At 44.7% G+C, this 21,476-nt stretch overlaps 3 protein-coding genes across 4 annotated transcripts in view; 2 read left to right on the top strand and 1 right to left on the bottom strand.

Annotated features, from left to right (window-relative positions):
* Positions 1 to 2,147, top strand: part of LOC135552280 (microtubule-actin cross-linking factor 1-like) — a 268,419-nt gene extending 266,272 nt beyond the window's left edge. Inside the window, 3 exon segments of the mRNA XM_064983809.1 lie at positions 142 to 252; positions 1,565 to 1,676; positions 1,880 to 2,147. Coding sequence (XP_064839881.1) covers positions 142 to 252; positions 1,565 to 1,676; positions 1,880 to 2,124 — 468 coding nt within the window. The 3' untranslated portion in view covers positions 2,125 to 2,147.
* Positions 2,148 to 5,564: 3,417 nt separating this feature from the next.
* LOC135552279 (bone morphogenetic protein 8B-like) lies at positions 5,565 to 20,526 on the top strand. 2 transcript variants are annotated; one of them, XM_064983808.1, is made up of 7 exons: positions 5,565 to 7,196; positions 8,827 to 9,019; positions 11,326 to 11,474; positions 11,727 to 11,906; positions 12,105 to 12,184; positions 12,414 to 12,524; positions 19,758 to 20,526. In XM_064983808.1, the coding sequence occupies exons 1-7, from the start codon at positions 6,623 to 6,625 to the stop codon at positions 19,905 to 19,907; spliced, it is 1,437 nt and encodes a 478-aa protein (XP_064839880.1). In that variant the 5' UTR covers positions 5,565 to 6,622; the 3' UTR covers positions 19,908 to 20,526. The 2 variants fall into 2 exon arrangements, with proteins under 2 accessions (XP_064839880.1, XP_064839879.1); XM_064983807.1 differs by having other exon boundaries at positions 11,727 to 11,921.
* LOC135551613 (uncharacterized) lies at positions 13,155 to 19,839 on the bottom strand. The gene is made up of 16 exons (XM_064982806.1): positions 19,743 to 19,839; positions 16,565 to 16,611; positions 16,167 to 16,306; positions 15,991 to 16,062; positions 15,827 to 15,910; positions 15,562 to 15,708; positions 15,392 to 15,472; positions 15,121 to 15,270; positions 14,962 to 15,011; positions 14,782 to 14,851; positions 14,610 to 14,696; positions 14,416 to 14,514; positions 14,213 to 14,293; positions 14,016 to 14,120; positions 13,461 to 13,573; positions 13,155 to 13,194 (listed from the first exon to the last, which is right to left on the bottom strand). Exons 2-16 carry the CDS (start codon positions 16,590 to 16,592, stop codon positions 13,155 to 13,157), a joined length of 1,347 nt encoding a protein of 448 aa, XP_064838878.1. The 5' UTR covers positions 16,593 to 16,611; positions 19,743 to 19,839.
* Positions 20,527 to 21,476: the final 950 nt, after the last annotated feature.

Genomic DNA, 21,476 nt, shown 5'->3' with positions numbered 1-21,476 from the left:
TCCCTTTCCCTCCTTCTCCTTCCTCCCTTTCCCTATTTTCCTTTCCTCGACTTTCCTGCTCCTCTCCTTGCTTCTCCTCCTCCTTTTATTCTCCTTGGCTGCCTCCCTCCTTCCTTCCCTCCTTCCCTTTGGTTATCCCAGTCCTCAAACTCGCGTGGCTATGCCAAGCCCTGGCTGGCACACAGTAAAACGCCAACGCCAACCAAGTGCCAGTCCTGCCCAGACCACGACCACACCACCCCTGGGCACGAGGTAACAAACTGACCCCTACTACCACCCGTCCCAAGCCCCAGCGAACTGAAAATGCACCAACTCTCACACACTGTCACTCACTCACGGGTTGGCCATACACCCTGCATAAGTGCACACTGTGCAATGGGACCATGAAGATCTAAAAGACGTGACATTAAAATTCAGCTTTAAGACTGAATATATTTGCGTCATATCTTGTTTCAACGTTTCTTGCTCAATAGCCAGTTAAGCGTATTCATATGTGAATTGTCACAATATTTTAGGCCCCTGGCAAGAAGCGACTGGCAGTAGGTCAATAGAGATTCCAAGTGACATCCTTTTAAAGTGCAAGTAGTGAGAAATTGTATAATTATTAGCAAAATCCATCTGGTAGTTCTAGGGATTTAGTTTGGTCGTCTTGTTGGTCATTTTTCAAATGGCGTGTCTGCTGTATTATGCTAGTATGGGGATGATGCTTGAAAGTAGTACCTGCTCCTTTAGTTAACCGTTACGCAGCAATATGACATCATCATACATATCGGGACAACATCCTGGCTCCAAGCGTCAACAACAACGAAAAATTCAAATCCACTATTGACTTCCCAATGTCGGCATGCCTCAAGACTCGCATTGGGAAGAGCCAAGAGTGTGACAGCCTTTGCAGCCTTGTACTCTGTTTGGCTGACGTCGTCTCGCCGTTTACGATGATGTCATATTGTGGAGTCGACCTTTTTTAAAGGGCCAAACATTTTATTTCCTATTATATTTCTACATATATAATCATCGTTTTTTTCACACTGTGAGTTGGAAATCGTTTAAATTGTGAAAAGGATGATAATGGCCTTTTAGTGTAAGAGCTGTTTGAAAAGGTTGTCTGAAATGTCCATCTGTTCTGGCCTTCCATGCGACAAGAGAGTTAATAGACCAATGAGAGAATTCCAAACCTCTGCCACCAGCAGCTGATTTTCAGTTTTCCCTCCCCACTAAAACCACTCCCAGCAAAATTCCTGCTTAAGAAATTGCTCTTTGCTCAGAAGCTATTTTTGTTTACTTTTAACCATATGAATTGACAACAATCACAGTAAGGTATTTAATTGTTACCCAGAAATGATTTGATATTGATATAAAAACAGCTGCAATGGACTTTTAAACAGCTGTTTCTGAATCCTGGTCCCGGGCACCTGGTTTTTGTCCGAGCAGGTGTGTAGTGCTGAGGCAAAAACAAAAATGTGCACCCCCTTTTGGTCCTCGGGACCAGGATTAAGAAACACTGCTTTAATGTATTCAGTAGCACCGTTCGCCACTGTGTGACATTCCCTGTGTCTGTCTATAGGGGGCAGTTTCGGGGTCCAAGCTGAAGAGGCCCACCTTCCACTCCAGCCGAGGGTCTCTGACTGGAGAGAATGGAGGAGCTACACCCACTTCTACTAAACCTGGACGCACCGGTAAGAACCAAGTCCTCTGATTTGTCATAGCAGTTTTGATTCCCATTTTCAGTTCTCTATTTGTGTTGTCTTGGAACATGTGATTCCCGAAATGAAAATGAGACTAAACATCTTCTTTTTTTCATTTTTTTATTATCTATTCACGTTCTATCTCTCATTACCTACCCGTCCTCCTTTCTCCCTCTCTCCTCCTCTCCTCTCAGACCCCAGGCGTACCCCATCGGGAGCCAGTGGTGCTGCCAGCCGGGCGGGCAGCAGAGCGGGCAGCAGGGCCAGCAGCCGACGGGGCAGCGACGCGTCAGATGCCTCGGAGCTCCTGGAGACGCGCTCGGCCTGCTCGGACACCTCGGACACCCCCCGGCGACCAGGAGCAGCCAAGCCCTCCAAGATCCCTACCATCTCCAAGAAGACCCCAAGCCCCAAGACACCCGCTTCTGGGAAGAAGTAGTGAAGGAGAAGTGTAAAGAAACGTCCTAACTATAGAGCTGGTTTGACTCCACGGGCTCCCCCAGCCCCCCAAACACCAGCCAGGATGAAATGGAGAGGAAGATGTCCAAACTATACAATTAGCTCAAGTAGAACGGACCGTCTTCCATTCAAAGAGATGCTCTATAGTGGACAGACAACTGGCGGCCATATTGGGTGTCACATTTGATCCAAACATCCATCCATAGGGCTTGCATGGGATTCATGCACCAAGACTACTGTATGGAAGGCAGGTAGAGAGGGGAATAGATGGGGGGGAGAAATATCTTTCTCTTTTTTTCCCCACATTCGTACACACACTCACTGGGGGGCATCGAGGCCCGGGTTCGTGCACTTAGACTGGGGTGAGACAGGACAGAACTTCCCCCTTTAAAACCCAGATCCCAGTTTGCCTTCCAGTCTCCTGTGCGCTCTCTCTCGTAACGGGATTGTGCTAAGACTGTTTCAGAGAAAGCCACAGCAGTTTGAACCAACCAACATGATGCTGCCTTATTTGTGTTGCACATTTCTGTCCTTACTTTTACCTAATCTGAGTTCCACAGAGCGTTAGGTAGAGCCTTGTAACTACTTTGTGCATGTACACACTGACACACACACACAACTGAAATACCCACACACACATTGAGGGTAGTGGTGAAATGACTCAGAACTTGCTGGAGAATGGCATTCCGAAGAACTGGATTGTGGGTATTGTGGAAATTGTATCTCACTGGGAGTTAAACAGAAAATATCCAATGACTGCCATCTTGTTTTTTACTCTCCTGGACTGGGAAGTGAAGAGGAATTTCACTTCATGTCTGTGGGTCGGGAACAACCGGACTAGCGTGGATTTATGTTCAGTGTGTGGGTTGCCCCTACTCTGACAACTTCCTGAGTTGCCCCACTCTGACAACTGCCTAAACCTCAAGCCTAGGAGACCGTGGAAGTGGTGGGAAACACACATACACACTGCAATGTCCTCACAAACCACTGCAACAATCAGTGTGTTGGTCGGTGGGAGTGTGTGTTTGATGGAATGGAGGGTGTGTCATATGGCCCCATTAGTCTGAAGCTAACACTCAAATTGAAAAATGACTTCTTGGCGGGACCCCACTAACAGCAAAAACGTGACAAAATGTGTAACAATGAAGTGGCTTGTAAGGACATGCACAATTTAACACAATTTAAACTAGGCTTATTCCAGATTAGAGATTGAAAACCGGCGCACACTGACAGTCTGTATCGCTGTAATTCCACTTCGCCCCTCTCCCCTCCGTTGCCGCTGGGAACCCCCAGAGCAGCAGACATAAATGTTTGTGTATACGCGTGTCGTCGTCACGCGGTACAGAAATCCGAGGTCCTCCGCGTGCATCGCTGTGTGCAAAGATTTGATTTGGGAATGTCTTTCTTTCATTCTGGTTAATTTATAATCCTGTTGTATTTTTTTGTTTGTTGCTTTTCTAGCTTAAGAAAACATTTTTATTTATTTTTCAGTTCTGTATCATATCACCTTGGAGAATGATTAGTATTAAGATGAAGTCATGATATTTTGTACCAAGGAAAATGTCCGCTCCTCTCTTCAACGTTGTATGTTTCTACTTCTTCATAACATTACTCAACCAGGAAGCTGACTGATTCCCATGGCAGACTTTTTTTTTGCTAATGACTACAACTCCCAGAACATGACCAAAGGGGGTTGCCCTTATTGTGTTGGCAAAAAAAAACTATGAATATGAATGAAAGGGGAGCTGAAGGGGCCAATGAGAGAACCCCTAGTGTCCCGCCTTATAGGCGTTTGAATTGTCGTGTCTTTAATGGCTGCAAATGTGCTTCCCTGTTTGTTGATGTGAGAGCTGAAGTATATGAAAACCTAATGAACGCAAGTGACATCTTAAGGTGATTTTTTTATTTATTTATTGTCTCTTTTGGGGGTGGGGATCTGGGCGCAGGAGAGGAACTCACCTTTTGGTGTTATTCACAGTGTGATGAAGAGAAAATGTGGAGGGGGGGGGGTTAGAAGTCAATTGTGTAAAATAAAAATATAAGATTATAAACCTTTTTGTTCTCATTTTGTATTAAAGAATATGCTTGCAGTAAAAAAAAAGAAATATTTTGTCGTTGTGGATTTGATTGTAATTTCATTTGGGGGGAAATTGTGTGTGTATACGCACATGCAATGTTCACGTGCGTGTTCCCATGCGTGTCCTTGAGTGTAGACCACAGTCTCTGCACACCGGAAATGGCTTGGTAATTAGGGTTGGGGTACAATTAGTGTCTCCAGAGATAAGAACACGCCCTGTAGTAGGATCTTCAACAGAGGGAGGGACGTCTCTGTGGTCATGGATGGGTGTGTTTCTCTGGCGCTTTCTATTCTACAGTAATATTGTGGGGAAATGTCACTGTGGTCTATCTCATTCTCTGCTTCCACAGTAGCTAAGTATAAGACCTGGTTTGTGTGTGTTAGGGGAGGAGATGGAGCTATTACGTCCTCTCCGTTCAAGAGAGAAAATGAAAATCACCTTGGGTTTATTTGGCAGATGGGGTTTGCTCTTTTATAGTCTTCCCTGTGCAGCTGTGTGTCTGTGTTTACATGGAACTATCCGAACCCACTCACATCCTCTCCCACCATCCCCATCTGTCCTCACCACCTATCCTTGCTCCGACAACAGACTGACGGACTCACTATCCTTCTCTCACCCTTCCCTCTCCATCCGTCATTCCTCTCTCCGGCCCTAAAATCCCTCAACACTGGAGAAACAAAAACAAAAATACCACAGAAAATACTCATTCCTGGCACTTCTGACTCCCTGGCCTTAGAAAAGATGGCGTTTGGTTTGGTCTGTGTGTATTTTTGCTGTTCTAAGTGGCCGCAAGTCCCAGGGTGCTTTTGATGTCAAACAAACACAAACTGGCATTGAACTGACCCTGAGCCCGTGTCATTTCTCCCCTCAAATCCCTTGCTATCCCACACACAGGATTGCAGTCAAACTGGAAGGAGGTAAAGGCAACTCGCAATCTGTTCAACAGGAAATGAAAACGTATAAATACCGAAAACAATTTTATAGGGTACACGTTTTGTCAGTACACCTTAAGCTACAGCAGTCTCCATTCATGCTGTTAGTACTGGGTTTAAAGATACGGTAGGTTTGCTAATCCATGTGTTCTCTATAGATAAATATATTTTTCTTAAATCTCAAAACATGTTTAAATATATTCGGTGTATGTATTTTTCACCAAACTGACTCGGATTCCAAAATGCTTTCCCATGAAAGGAAGTGGTCATGAGAAGACGAAAAGATAAAAGGGAGGGAGATTTTAAAAAGCCCAAAGGGAGGGATCGGGAAGAGGGTTGGGAGAGGATGTGGGGAGAGGGAGGAGGCTGTTTAGGACACTCCCTCTTGGTGATGGACAACTCAACCAGTGTCGAAGCACCCTTACATGAGGTAAACTCTCAGAGGGCACACTACAGTACGCTGACAAACATACTGGCATTGTTCTCCACTTGAAACAGGTGGTTTGGGGGAATCCAAAATAATAATACAATAGCGAGGAACAAAACGACTAATCAAAAATATATATATATATTTTTTTAAATACTGAACGCACCAAGGATTTTAAATAGAAGCTACATAAAGGTTGAGGAAGACATCTGGAAACATCTGGAGTTAAAGACGCAAGTGGACGTAACAAACAAAGGATCTTTAATGAATAAAAAGTTCCCTAGAATTGTGGATTAAAGAACTATAGATCAAGAGAGGTGGACGACAGATAATCGTCCCACTGAGGATTTGACTCCTTGTTCCTTGCGTAGGATCTGGTTGTTGCCAGCCAACATTGAGGCGCGACAGGTGTGGTGTTTTTTCCTTATTCTTCTGAAGACCAACTAGACTGATTATTTGATTCTCTCAAATTTGATTGACCACCAATCTTGGTAGCACCTGCCCTTTGACTTATCCACTTTCAAACTCCATCAAATGTACTTCTCCAAAAGGGAGAGATTACAAAGAGATTCTTTTGTTTTCATCAAAACACATAAAAGAAATTGTCATTTTACCCTTGCTTTCATTTTATTGTCTGTGTGTATCACATGAGTAGAGTCATGTTGGGGTAGAAGAGAAAAGACAAGCGGAGAGATTTAAAGTAGTAGAGGAAGGGAGGAGACGGCCGATAAACAGAGGGAACTAAAGGAGTAAACATCTCTTAGTGTCCACCGTTGATCTAAACACATCTCATCACAAATCACAGAGGTGCATTTGTCAGTGACGGATACGTGCAAGACAAACAGTTTGGCGTACACAGGCAGACAGGGGACATGCAAATTGTTTGAGACACAGTTCACAGCCCCTCTGTGGTGTGCGTTGCAAAATATTACTTGCTCTCTTGTGGACCGAAGGCCAAAAGAACATAGAAGAACCCAACCAGAGACTTGTAGGTTACACATAGTGAGAATAGGAAAAAAGCCGGGTAGAGCTTCTTCCACTATGGCAACGGACACCTTGGAAGATCTGCCTCAGACCACACAGAGCTTGGACAGACCGGATGGCTTCAGAACGTGCGTCGATACCCACGCCTGCCCGTGTTCAGGAAGAAGACACATCCATGACAACAGCAGCAAGTACACCTACCGGCGCCTTCTCCAACTCCCGCTCTTCCCTGTGGCCCTCCTCCTCGCCCCCTTGCTGCTCTGCCTCTGGGGCCACCAGGCCCAGGGAGTCGTCCACTCCAGCTTCCGCCGCCTCAGCAGCCGAGAGAAGAAGGAGATGCAGAGAGAGATCCTGTCCATCCTGGGTCTACCGGGTCGGCCCAGACCCCATCCTCCCCTCCGACCGCCCTCCTCAGCCCCCATCTTCATGCTGGACCTGTACCACGCTGTGTCGGCCAAGGGGGATGAGGGAAACGGAATGGGGAATTGGGTAGGGGGTCTGGGGTTCGGCGGTGCGGATGGGTTGACTGGCCACGTCAGCCATGCCGCCCTGCCCACGCTCAACACGTACACGGCGCCGCTGGGGACAGTGGTTAGCGAGGCCGATACGGTCATGAGCTTCGTCAACCTGGGTGAGTTACTGACTGTTGATACACCTGCGATTTTAAAAAATTCCTGGGTTTTAATTGGCTATTGTTATTGACTCGTTATCCAATTAGTTGGGAGTTGTTGTTTGTTCAGCCAATGGCCTCCCAACAGGGATTTCCAAATAGAAGCCCCACGGCCCGATCTGGCCAAGAACCTCCCCTGTGATCCTTTTTACATGTCTTGCAATAGAGCCCAGTAACTGAATAAAGGACATATTGTTGGATTGTTCAATGAGAAACGAGGCCAACCTGGCAACGTTATGTGGTGGTGAACCAGTTCACCTCTCAGAGACAGTCTTGTTATCACAAGAGAGACTTTTCCTGTGCTGCACCAGCCCAGACAGTAGACCTACAGATGCTTATCTGACACAGCATTACAAATTAAACATCCTTTTCCCAGTCATTTCCTTCCGCTAATCTCTCCTGGAATAAGATGGATAACCTTGTTGCCGTGGGAAAACATGATTCCATGTTATTTCTCTTCACATTTTGCATTGCGTCGACACTTGATATGCTAGTTTTTCTTTGTTTTTCTACAGTATTTGGACATACATGATCATGTCTATTGCTGTGTCATACATTACACAAAAATAACCCCCAAAAGAACGTAATTACGCATTTCAGCTAATGTTTCACTAGATCTTATTTTGACAATGTCTGGTGTGTCGCCTTGAACCACCATTTTAAGGCCATCTAACCAATCTAGACAGATTCTCATTTATAGCCCATGTCAGTTGGAATCAAAAATACACCCATCACACACCCTATCAATCCGACCCAGTCAAGGCCGCGCAACGTGCTCAAGACAGTGTGTAGGGGACACAGCTGTAAGGAATTACAGGCCCCACTGATATATATATATATATACACACACACACACACACACACAAATGGAGAAACAGCAGAGGACCGCTCTAAAAATACTCCCCAACCTGTAGTTAGTGGTGTGTATGTTGAGCAGCTGCTGCGGTTGAAGGCCCTTAGTGAGTCTAATTACAGCACACTACAGGGCCCCGACCGTGGTTGTTAATGTGCTCTGCAGGGCTCCCGAGAGAGTGTGGGGGTGCGTGTGTGTCGTCTTGCTTGGGACACTGCGTCTGTGGCGAGAGACTAGCGTGTGTGTCCTTCCCTTATCGTTCTCCGTCTTTCCCTGTCGCCTCTCTACTTTATCACTATACTTTCCCCCTTCACTGGGCATCGCCTGCACACCTCTCCACATGTCTGCTCCGCTCTTTCCCCCTAATTTCCAATGACTCAGTCACTCATCCTCCCGTCTCCCTCTAAACCTTCCCACTTCTGTTGCTCTTCTCTCTCCCTCGGTCTTCTCATGCACCCCTTTCATGTTAGATTGGTCGCTCCACGAATTGCTCTGTCGCCCCCCCTCCTTCTCCCTCCTTCTTGTGTCACATGGGAATGTCTTTATCATACACTATGTGTCGTACAATGAGTATATCTCTGTTTGTCTTGGTCTTTTCGGGGCTTGTTGAGGGGAGTGGAAGTAATGTGTAGAGTAGATGTGAGCACGTGTGAATGAGGCGTTGCGCAGTTTAAGTGCGGGGGGGGGGGGAATGTCTTTGGCATTACATCGACCTCCCTCTCTCCTCTTCTCTCTCAGTGGAGCAAGAGCGTGACCTGCTGCAGCCGCGGCCGTACTGGAAGGAGTTCCGTTTTGACCTGACGCCCCTCCCCCAGGGGGAAACGGTCACAGCTGCAGAGTTCCGCATTTATAAGACCCTGACCATGGGCCAGAGGGCCAACCGCAGCCTGCACATCTCCGTCTACGAGATCCAACGGGAGAACAAACACAGGTTCCTGCCACTAGATCACCTGGTTATTTATCTCTGTCTCTCTCTCTCTCTCTCTCTCTCTCTCTCTCTCTCTCTCTCTCTCTCTCTCTCTCTCTCTCTCTCTCTCTCTCTCTCTCTCTCTCTCTCTCTCTCTCTCTCTCTCTCTCTCTCTCTCTCTCTCTCTCTCTCTCTCTCTCTCTCTCTATCCTTCTCTTTCTCTCTCTCTATCCTTCTCTTTCTCTCTCTCTCTCTTTGACACATTTAAATGATCACCTTTGGGGTTTTTGCATTAAAAAGGATGAAAGAGTGCATTTTTGTTAATGATTCCCCTGCTCTCCCTTCACTCCATACACCATGGTTTGGCTTATCGTTCCAGATGTTTTTTGTTTGTTGCTTTCGCAAAATGCAATGTCGAATTTGTTTTGCTCTTCACCCTGGCTTCACAGAACTCCTTGCAGAATAACTCATTGGCCACGTTGTGGCATGTGAGGACGCCTCGTACAAAACTGGTTCTCGAGAGCTGAAGCTCAGTGGCTGTCTCTCTCTACTGCAAATCAAATCTATTTGTCACATACACATGGTTAGCAGATGTCAATGCGAGTGTAGCGAAATGCTTGTGCTTCTAGTTCCGACAATGTAGTAATAACCAACGAGTCATCTAACTAACAATTTCAAAATTACTACCTTATACACACAAGTGTAAAGGGATAAATAATATGTACATAAAGATATATGAATGAGTGATGGTACAGAGCGGCATAGGCAAGATGCAGTAGATGGTATCGAGTACAGAATATACATATGAGATGAGTATGTAAACAAAGTGGCATAGTTTAAAGTGGCTAGTGATACATGTATTACATAAAGATGCAGTAGATGATATGGTGGTGTAGGTGTCCTGGAGGGCAGGTAGTTTGTCCCCGGTGATGCGTTGTGCAGACCTCACTACCCTCTGGAGAGCCTTACGGTTGTGGGCGGAGCAGTTGACGTGATACAGCCCGACAGGATGCTCTCGATTGTGCATCTGAAGAAGTTTGTGAGTGCTTTTGGTGACAAGCCAAATTTCTTCAGCCTCCTGAGGTTGAAGAGGCGCTGCTGCGCCTTCTTCACGATGCTGTCTGTGTGGGTGGACCAATTCAGTTTGTCTGTGATGTGTACGCCGAGGAACATAAAACTTACTACCCTCTCCACTACTGTCCCATCGATGTGGATAGGGGCGTGCTCCCTCTGCTGTTTCCTGAAGTCCACAATCATCTCCTTAGTTTTGTTGACGTTGAGTGTAAGGTTATTTTCCTGACACCACACTCCGAGGGCCCTCACCTCCTCCCTGTAGGCCGTCTCGTCATTTTTGGTAATCAAGCCTACCACTGTTGTGTCGTCCGCAAACTTGATGATTGAGTTGGAGGCGTGCGTGGGTGAACAGGGAGTACAGGAGAGGGCTCAGGACGCACCCTTGTGGGGCCCCAGTGTTGAGGATCAGCGGGGTGGAGATGTTGTTACCTACCCTCACCACCTGGGGGCGGCCCGTCAGGAAGTCCAGTACCCAGTTGCACAGGGCGGGGTCGAGACCCAGGGTCTCGAACTTGATGACGAGTTTGGAGGGTACTATGGTGTTAAATGCTGAGCTGTAGTTGATGAACAGCATTCTCACATAGGTATTCCTCTTGTCCAGATGGGTTAGGGCAGTGTGCAGTGTGGTTGAGATTGTATCGTCTGTGTACCTATTTGGGCGGTAAGCAAATTGGAGTGGGTCTAGGGTGTCAGGTAGGGTGGAGGTGATATGGTCCTTGACTAGTCTCTCAAAGCACTTCATGATGACGGAAGTGAGTGCTACGAGGCGGTAGTCGTTTAGCTCAGTTACCTTAGCTTTCTTGGGAACAGGAACAATGGTGGCCCTCTTGAAGCATGTGGGAACAGCAGACTGGGATAAGGATTGATTGAATATGTCCGTAAACACACCAGCCAGCTGGTCTGCGCATGCTCTGAGGGCGCGGCTGGGGATGCCGTCTGGGCCTGCAGCCTTGCGAGGGTTAACAGGTTTAAATGTTTTACACACCTCGGCTGCAGTGAAAGAGAGTCCGCATGTTTTGGTTGCGGGCCGTGTCAGTGGCACTGTATTGTCCTCAAAGTGGGCAAAAAAGTTATTTAGTCTGCCTGGGAGCAAGACATCCTGGTCCGTGACTGGGCTGGTTTTCTTTTTGTAATCCGTGATTGACTGTAGACCCTGCCACATACCTCTTGTGTCTGAGCCGTTGAATGGCCATGCAACGTGTTTTGCATATCCCTCCCGAATTTGTCGTCTCATGCAACTCCTCGACGTTCCTCAGAGAACCAGAGCTGGTGCTACTGGACATGCAGTCGGTGCCAGCGGGGCAGGAGGGCTGGCTGGCTTTTGACGTGACATCGGCCAGCAACCGATGGCTCCTGCACCCCCGCAGTAACCTGGGCATCCGGCTCTACGTGGAGACAGAGGAGGGTGAGCTTCATAGTATTAACTCTATGTTCAGTGTCAGGAAATGCTCTGCTGATGTGGAGGCTATTTCCCACAAAGTGGATTTCTTGATTATTATGCCTTTGAATAAGGAGGGAAGTTCACTTAGAATACACACACTGATACCTGTGCTGTAATACTGTAATGTCATATTGTGTCTGTAATTGTTCAGTAAATAAATAGAAATGGAGATATGCTGTTTTGGTTTCCCTCAAGATTGTTCTCTTTCTTTCTCAGACCGGTCCCTGTCAGCTGGTTGGGTAGGCTTGGTGGGTCGTAGGGGCCCCCGCTCCAAACAGCCCTTCATGGTGACCTTTTTCAGGGCCAGCCAGGCCCCCTGTCGCCCCCCGCGGGCCGTGAAACCCAACCCCCATAAGAAGAAGCCCAAATACGACCTGCCCTTGCCCAGTATACATGGTGAGGTCCTACAAGGTCAGGGGACAACACTGGTTTTTCGTCTTCTAGTTAAACTTGTTTTATGCACAGTTTTAAAGGGATAGTTCATCTCAATTACAAAATGACTTAAGTTGCGTTTACATTTCATTTCAAATCCAATGCATTCAAAGTGTACATTAGTCTTTCCTGGTTCATAACATACTTTTCGGTCCCTTTCAGATCACAGCCATGTCAACAGTGGGCGTCAGGCTTGTAAGAGACATGAATTATATGTGAGCTTCAGTGATCTAGGCTGGAAGGTGAGATTATGTCTCAACTACTCAATCTGCTGAATAGATCATCAGGAGCTAACATTGTACCACCTTATTTGCTGTAACACACGGTATATTTAGGGAAGCAAGGCATGTGTAGGATGTGCATTGTAGAGTATGTTCTTTGCATTCTTTATCATGTATTTCTCATAGAAAGAGTATTCTCGTCATTCATCTCATCTTGTCATTTGATTTCTATGGTATTTCTCTCCATTAGGACTGGGTATTGGCTCCTACGGGTTACTCTGCCTTCTACTGTGATGGAGAATGCCTCTACCCTCTGGGTTCCTGCATGAACGCCACCAACCACGCTATGATCCAACTAGTGGTCAGTATAAACTACTACACCCTCTCTCACATGAACATGAACATTACTGGTTTCAGTGGGAAAGATGGTAAATGGTTCAGACATTAATGGCAAATATAAAAAAGACTAAGATACACAAGTTACCGGAGTCGACAATGGCAGACTGTTAATGTAGAGTAGGGATAGTGAGAAATAACATTCAACTGAAGCAATTATCCCCTCTAGTGGTATACTTTATACTGTACCAGGTTACTACACACACTGATAATACAAAACATTGAGGACACCTGCTCTTTCTATGACGTAGACTGACCAAGTGAAAGCTGTGACCCCTTATTGATGTCACTTGTTGAATCCGCTTCAATCAGTGTAGACGAAGGGGAGTTAAAGAAAGATTTTAAAACCTTGAGAGAATTGAGACATGGGTTGTGTGTGTCATTCAGAGGGTGAATCGGCAAGACAAAAGATTTAACTGCCTTTGAACGGGGTATGGTAGTAGGTGCCAGGCGCACCGGGTTAAGTGTGTCAAGAACTGCAACACTGCTGTTTTTTTCATGGTCAACCGTTTCCCATGTGTGTCAAGAATGGTCCACCACCCAAAGGACGTCCAGCCAACTTGACACAACATGGGCCAGCATCCTTGTGGAACGCTTAGGGCAGCTTGTAGAGTCCATGCCCCGACGAATTGAGGCTGTTCTCAGGGAAAAAGGGTGTGCAACTCAATATTAGGAAGATTTTTTTTTTGCACTCAGTGTATGTCGTCCTACATGTTTTTAAATAGTACAGTATCACAAACCACAGTACAAAACCATATAAAGTGTGGGCCTGTAGTATCTGTAAATCAACAAAACATTGTTTTTATTTCCATATTCAAATAATAAAGCATCATTGATCATGTAATTATCTAATATTAGCATTATAACTCTAGGAAGAGGAAATAAATGAAAAGACGGAAACCAAAATGTTTTTGAACTACAACTTATTTTATTTAAAAATGTAAAAATCAGTGCAAAGTAATGTAGTGCATTGGTGTCTAGATCCCTGTTGGGTGGCAAAGTGTCACAAGAATCCTGTGGGGAGAGAAAACAAGAGAATACATTAGATTAATGGGTGTTAAAAACTAATAAGGTTTCAACAAAACACTTCAAGTCCTCAATTCCTTCAAAAGAGAGAGAGAAGGAGAAAGGAGAATGGTCCCTGCAGTAGGACTACATGCTGGCCATGAGGTTCTCCAAGTGGTACTCCAGGAGGCTGGAGAGCTCAGTGACCAGAGACTCTGGGTTAAAGTACCAGGCCAGCTGCTGGCCAAACATGTCATCTAGCAGAGCCATCAGCCCGCCCTGAAGAGAACACCACACAACACATAGAAAATGACTCTGAGTTACTAGCTTATCAAGAGGAGAGAGACAATCAGAAATACTCCCCCTAAAATGGCATTGAAACCCTGTAAACCATGAATAAGGAAGTACACTAAGAATATGGAAGTAAACAGGAAGTAACCTAGACTCTTACACTGAGCTGCAGCAGGTATCTGTCAGCCTCTGGCTCCATGTTGGCAGCAGTGGGCAGGAAGGAGTACAGGAGAGCGTACAGACGCTCCACGAACCCACCGGGATGCTAAAGGAAACAGAGGAGAAAAGAGGAGAGGAATTTAAGTGAAACTGCTAATAGACAGATATCAAAACATGTACCAGTGAGATGCTACTTACCACCATCAGGGACTTCTGAGCTGTCATCATCCCAAACAGCACCAGCTCAAAGAGGACATCTATCATGTTCACATGATGGATCTAGGACAAGAAAACATGTTTGGAGAAAATAGGAATGATTTTATATAGATCAGCTACTGTGATATATAACATATGTGCATGTGGAAGAACTCAGTGAGACTTGAAAGAGTTCATGAACTCACCTTTGCCTCAGCCAGCTCCCTCTCAATGTCATTCCGCTTGGAGGGGTCACTCAGGTAGTCCACAAAGTCGTTATAGGTACTTATGAACTTGGCCTCGTCCTATGACAAAGAAAAGAGCATCTTTTAGTGAACAGACCACATTTCCCCTCAGGGACGCTCTCTTTCCCTTGAAAGAGAATGAGTTAGTGAGTTACCATGTGGTTGGCCTGAACCAGTGCGCCCAGGAGGACCTTTCCCGCCACAAACAGATGGTTCCTGCTCAGGGTGGAACCAAGCAGGGTCTAGGGAAGAGTTAGGGTGAGACATCTTCCTCTAGGAGACAGAACAAGAAGTCACAGAGAGAAAAAGAAAAGTGGGTCCACTCACAGTGAAGGCCTGGCGCAGGGAGATGAGCCTCAGGGCGATGTCCTCCACTCTCTTGGTGGTAAGGTAGAGGCTGTGGAAGGGAGGGAATGGAGCATGTCAACCATTAGTCAATGGGGGATAACTGCATTATGACCACTATCCTTCTGCATCTTGCAGGCCCAGACATTTAGAGGAACTCACTTTAGCAGAGGAACCTCCCTCTCCTCAGGCAGCAGGTCCTCCTCCCAGCCCTTACGACAACAAAACAAGCATCCAAAATCAGTGACCAATGACATAACAATCGGTCAATGGAAGGATCTTAATGCTCCTCGTCAATAGTATGTGTGTGTAACGTCTGACCTCATAGCAGTTGTGGCCCTCAGGCTCTGGGTCAGTGAAGTGCTGAGTGGTGGGCGTAGAGAAGGAGGCAGCCTCCGACCACGCTGAAGAGGAGAGAAGCCCGTCCAGCCCCATGTGGAGAGTGGTGTACACCACTGAGACATCAGTCTGCTGCTCAAAACACACACAACACACCTGTTTACAGCACACACACTATTAGAAAACACAACAAATCTAATGTAAAAATGCCCAGTAATGCCTAGTCTATATACATAGGAAATCTTTTATTTACCTGGTAGCAGCCAAGCGTCACGTCCACAGACGTCTCGTGGCGGAGGTGAGACGCATAGTGGGTCACTCTGCCAGCCACACACTGACAGGGAGAGAATACATGTTAAGGCCAAATGGAATAAGTGAAGAAAAGCCTAATCTAATACTATTTCAGTAGTATTTCCATCTTACCTGGATCCAAGTGATGGACTGCACTTTGGTGGCACAGTAGGGGATGCCCTCTGGACTAAGCCTGGCTGTCTCCTTGGAGATGGCCCACACCAGTTGAGTCTCCAGGCCTGTCACCCTACTCACGTGGTGCATCCTCACCACCACCTGCTGTTGAGATAAACAAAAAGACAACATCAACAAAACCACTTCAACAATTGCTGTGACACATTTCCATCAAGATCAAATGACTGACAATGTAGGATTGGGAAGTTACAAAGACATAAACCTGGGATCCCCCACGCATGTAGGTGATGATGGGGCTGATGAACTGGAAAGTTCTCCAAGCTATAACCACTGGACCGGCATTGTTCTGCACATTACAATACATTCATGTTGGAAACAGTAAACATTGTAACAGTGATGTGTGTGTGTGGGGGGGGGGTCTCTTACCCTGATCACAACAGGCCCACAGTACAGGGGGCTGAACCTGATCAGAATCAACTGCCAATTGCCAGTGGCCTCCTAAAGCAGAAAGCAGACAAGAGATGTGTTTAATGTCAGAGACACAACTTGAATATCTGGGATATTTTTCAAACATAAAACCCCAAACTTTCTGAAAATTGTACCTCAAAGATAGTCTGCACATCTGGCACATCCTCGAGGATGATAGCAGCATTCTGGACATCAAGGAGGACTGGCAGCTGTGGAACATCTGGCACATCATCCAATGGCACATCCAACTGGACCTCATCCAGGACAGTTGTTTCTAAAATTAGGAACATTGGAATATAAAATAATTAATTGTTAGGACAAAACGTATCAAGATTGCTAATACTACCTAGCTAGGTAGCAAAAGTCGATCGCTTAGCAACAGTTACTAAAGTGAATGTTAGCTAGCAAGCAAGCTAGCTACAACATCTCTGGCACAAGCATTTTTGCCAAGTCTGAACGATAAAAATACACAACATTTCGCAAATTATGACATTGTTAAATGAAGTAAAAAATAGTTTTAAACTCCACATACCCTCTTCGAAGTCGCTGTCACTGTCCATCTGTCGACGATCACGAAATCTGCAAAACAGAAAAAGACAAGAAAAACAAGCCACAAATGAGTTTGAACAACCTGTCGACGCAGTAGGCCGCAGACGTCCACGCACTCTCTCCGCCAGTCTTGAAAAGCCCCCAGGCATTTTCCAGTCAATTGTTCTCAGGTCTGAAAAATCAATCCAGTTTGTGGTCAGCAGCAAACAGAAGTTGTTGTTTTCGCACAGAAAACGTTCCATAGAACGTCGGTTAGATGCATCTTGGCAACACACGTTCGAAAATGATTGTTTACAAAATGGACAACTATGTTGCCATAGAAATGAGTTTGGAATTATATGATTCCTTTTAGAATCCGTTAAAAATTGCTTGTCAACATTCTATTGACGTTGAAGTGCTCCTTCGTAGTTCAGTTGATAGAGCTTGACGCTTGCAACGCCAGGGTAGTGGGTTCGATTCCCGTCACCACCTATACATAAACGACAGAAGGTTTTATTGTAACTCGCTTTGGATAAAAGCCTCTGAATGTTGAGAGAAAAATGGTCAATTCAAGAGGGAGCTACGAAATTCATGTCCAAACGTCCTTTTCGTTGCCTGATGTCATTAAAAATGACATAGAATGAATCATTAGCTTGTTCTCTACAATATTATAACATTCATACACTTGTACTTGACAGTGTTGATGAAATAATAACGATCATTTGCTGTGACCATTGCTAGTTTAGACTACACCGCACTTGGTTGTATGTGTTCCATATTTGGTGTTGTGGGGTTAAATTCTCAGAGTAAATCGTCGGTAACATTTCAACCATATATGGTAGAGACATTGGGTTTAGACTATTGTTTACTGACAGAATGTTCTATATAGTGGGCATATTTGTAAACCTTGAATTAAATCATAATTTTATTGGCGCGCACACTATATTTTTGGCTATTTTGCCACCAGATGCTTTTCTATATCGTTGGTATAATATAAAATACAAATACCCAATATTGTGTTTTATAATGTCACTAGCTAGGTTGGTAGAATGAGACAAACAACGTGATTTTTTTTCTTGTGTTGTTTAACTCCTGAAAGCCGAGTCTTTGCCACAGTGGGCTATAAAGTGTTATGGAGGACATATTGAACAAATTCAGACAAGGGGGGCCACAGCCCACGGAAGAAAGCACTGAAGGATCTACACTACTGGTCAAAAGTTTTAGAACACCTACTCATTCAAGGGGTTTTCTTTATTTTTACTATTTTCTACATCGAAGAAAAATAGTGAAGACATCCAAGACAAAGAAATAACAAATGGAATCATGTAGTAACCAAAAAAGTGGTAGTAAACAAATCAAAATATATTTTAGATTCTTTAAAGTAGCCACCCTTTGCCTTGATGACAGCTTTGCACACTCTTGGCATTCTCTCAACCAGCTTCATGAAATGCATTTCACTTAACAGGTGTGCTTTCTTAAAGGTCAATCTGTGGAATTTCTTTCCTTTTAAATTACTTTGATCCAATCAATTGTGTTGTGACAAGGTAGGGGGGGGGGGATATACAGAAGATAGGCCATTTTGGTAAAATACATGATGAAACTGGCTCTCATGAGGACCACCACAGCAATGGAAGACCCAGAGTTACCTCTGCTGCAAAGGATAAGTTCATTAGAGTTACCAGCCTCAGAAATTGCTGGTCAAATAAATGCTTCACAGAGTTCAAGTAACTGACAAATTTCAATATCAACTGTTCAGAGGAGACTGTGTGAATCAGGCCTTTATGGTCGAATTCCTGCAAAGAAACCACTACTAAAGGACTCCAATAAGAATAAGAGACTTGCTTTGGCCAAGAAACATGAGGAATGGACATTAGACCGATGGGAATTTGTCCTTTGGTCTGGAGTCCAAATGGGAGATTTTTGGTTCCAACCACCTTGTCTTTGTGAGACGCGGTGTAGCTGAACGGATGATCTCTGCATGTGTATTTCCCACCGTAAAGCATGGAGGAGGTGTTATGGTGTGGGGGTGCTTTGCTGGTGACAGTCTTTATTTTGAATTCACACTTAACCAGCATGGCTTCAACAGCATTCTGAAGCGATACGTCATCCCATCTGGTTTGGGCTTAGTGGGACGGACTATCAGTTGTTTTTATAGATTATTATTTTTAAAAATGGTTTGTTACTTTTACCCTTTTTTCGTGGTATCGAATTGGTAGTTACAGTCTTGTCTCTTCGCTGCAACTCCCGTATGGACTCGGGAGAGGCGACGGTTGAAAGCCGTGCGTCCTACGAAACTCAACCAAGCCAAGCCACACAGCTTTTTGACACAATGCCTGCTTAACCCGGAAGCCAGCCACTAATGTGTCGGAGGAAACACTGTACACCGGGTGCCACAGGAGTTGCTAGAGCGTGATGGGACAAGAACAACCCTGCCGGTCAAACCCTACCCTAACGAAGCTGGGCCAATTGTGTGCCACCCAATGGGCCTCCCTGTCGCGGCCGGCTGCGACAGAGCCTGGACTCGAACCAGGATCTCTAGCTGCACAGCTCCCACTGCGATGCAGTGCCTTAGACAACTGCGCCACTCAGGATAATTAATTTGTTTTTCAACAGGACAATGATCCAACACACTTCCAGGTTGTGTAAGGGCTATTTTACCAAGAAGGCGAGTGACGGAGTGCTGCATCAGATGACCTGGCCTCCACAATCCCCCGACCTCAACCAAATTCAGATGTTTTGGGATGTCGGACCGGAGAGTAAAGGAAAAGCAGCCAACAAGTGCTCAGCATATGTGGGAACTCCTTCAAGACTGTTGGAAAAGCATTCCAGGTGAAGCTAGTTGAGAGAATGCCAAGAGTGTGCAAAGCTGTCATCAAGGCAAAGGGTGGCTACTTGAAGAATCTCAAATATAAAACAAGTTTTGATATAACACTTTTTTGGTTACCACATGATTCTAGATGTGTTATTTCATAGTTTTGTAGTGTACAATGTATATAGTCAAAATACAGAAAAACCCTTGAATGAGGTGTTCTAATAGCAATAAGGCACCTTAGAGGTTTGTGGTTTATGGCCAATATACCACTCTTCCCTAGGCCTTATTGCTTAAATAACCCATATCTCTTTCATAACAGGATATTATCATTGATTATATGAAAGTGCATGTATGAATGAGTCTGATTTACCGTTTTCAATGGCAGGTTCACCTTCTGAAGCCGGATGAGGTTCCCAAAGCGTGCTGCGCACCCACCAAGCTCAGTCCCATCTCTGTTCTCTTCTATGATGACAACAACAACGTGATCCTAAAGAAGCATCGCAACATGGTGGTCAAGACCTGTGGGTGCCTGTGACACCAGTGGTAGCCCATCTATATATTCTACATCATTTGAATCAACTTAATTGCCATTGTTCCAAAATATACAAACAGGGTAATATAACTTGCAATCAGCAGTTGATAGCAATAATCTGTCAATATGCTGATAAATACTATGTATCTAATATATTTATTTTGAGTGCGAGAGTGGTATATGAACAATAACCATACTTCCCTCTTGATTAACTAAACTATTCAAATCTACAGTAATTCAGATAATTATATCACCCTTTCATGTCATATATTCTGTGATCAATCAAAGCTGTAAAGTACTGTATTATAAATGATCATGTTAAAATTTGACACTTTTGATGGCTATAATTTCTTGTTGAACCATGAGTCTCTTTTAGATGTACTAAACATGGTTCGCAAAACTTATCAAAACTTCTTCTTTAATCATACTTTTAGCCAGTACAAATTAGTAGCAATTGGAAATAAAAAAAATTGGGCCATTTTTGTATGTACAGAAGAACGAATACACAGTGATGTAAGTCCTTGTCAACATTTTTCTGGAGGACTGTAATACTGAACAAAAACATGTAAAATGTTGTTCCCATGTTTCATGAGTTGAAATAAAAAAATCCCAGAAATTTTCCATACGCACAAAAAGCTCATTTGTCTCATATTTGTTTACATCCCTGTTAGTGAGAATTTCTCCTTTGCCAAGATAATCCATCCACCCGACAGGTGCCCCATATCAAGAAGCTGATTAAACAGCATGATCATTAAAGGTGCACCTTTTGCTGGGGACAAAAGGCCACTAAAATGTGCAGTTTTGTCACAGATGTCTGAAGTTCTGAGGGATTGTGCAATTGGTATGCGGACTGCAGGAATGGCCACTTCTCTACCGTAAGTCACCCCCATCATTTTAGAGAATTTGGCAGTACTTCCAACCGGCCTCACAACCACGCTTGCCCTCCACATCTGGCTTCTTCACCTGTGGGATCATCTGAGACCAGACACCCGGGCAGCTGAAGAGTTTATTTCATAAATACAAACTAATTGTGATTGGATGTCCCTGGCTCCACAAATACCATAAAATCAAATTTTATTTGTCACATACACATGGTTAGCAGATGTTAATGCGAGTGTAGCGAAATGCTTGTGCTTCTAGTTCCGACAATGCAGTAATAACCAACAAGTAATCTAACTAACAATTCCTAAACTACTGTCTTATACACAGTGTAAGGGGATAAAGAATATGTACATAAGGATATATGAATGAGTGATGGTACAGAGCAGCATAGGCAAGATACAGTAGATGGTATCGAGTACAGTATATACATATGAGATGAGTATGTAAACAAAGTGGCATAGTTAAAGTGGCTAGTGATACATGTATTACATAAGGATGCAGTCGATGATAGAGTACAGTATATACGTATGCATATGAGATGAATAATGTAGGGTAAGTAACATTATATAAGGTAGCATTGTTTAAAGTGGCTAGAGATATATTTACATAATTTCCCATCAATTCCCATTATTAAAGTGGCTGGAGTTGTGTCAGTGTGTTGGCAGCAGCCACTCAATGTTAGTGGTGGCT

The sequence above is a fragment of the Oncorhynchus masou genome, chromosome 13 (assembly GCF_036934945.1).
Source record: "Oncorhynchus masou masou isolate Uvic2021 chromosome 13, UVic_Omas_1.1, whole genome shotgun sequence".
Classification (NCBI taxonomy): domain Eukaryota; kingdom Metazoa; phylum Chordata; class Actinopteri; order Salmoniformes; family Salmonidae; genus Oncorhynchus; species Oncorhynchus masou.
The sequence above is the reverse complement of the archived record's forward strand: the minus strand, read 5'-3'. Positions and strand labels throughout refer to the sequence as shown.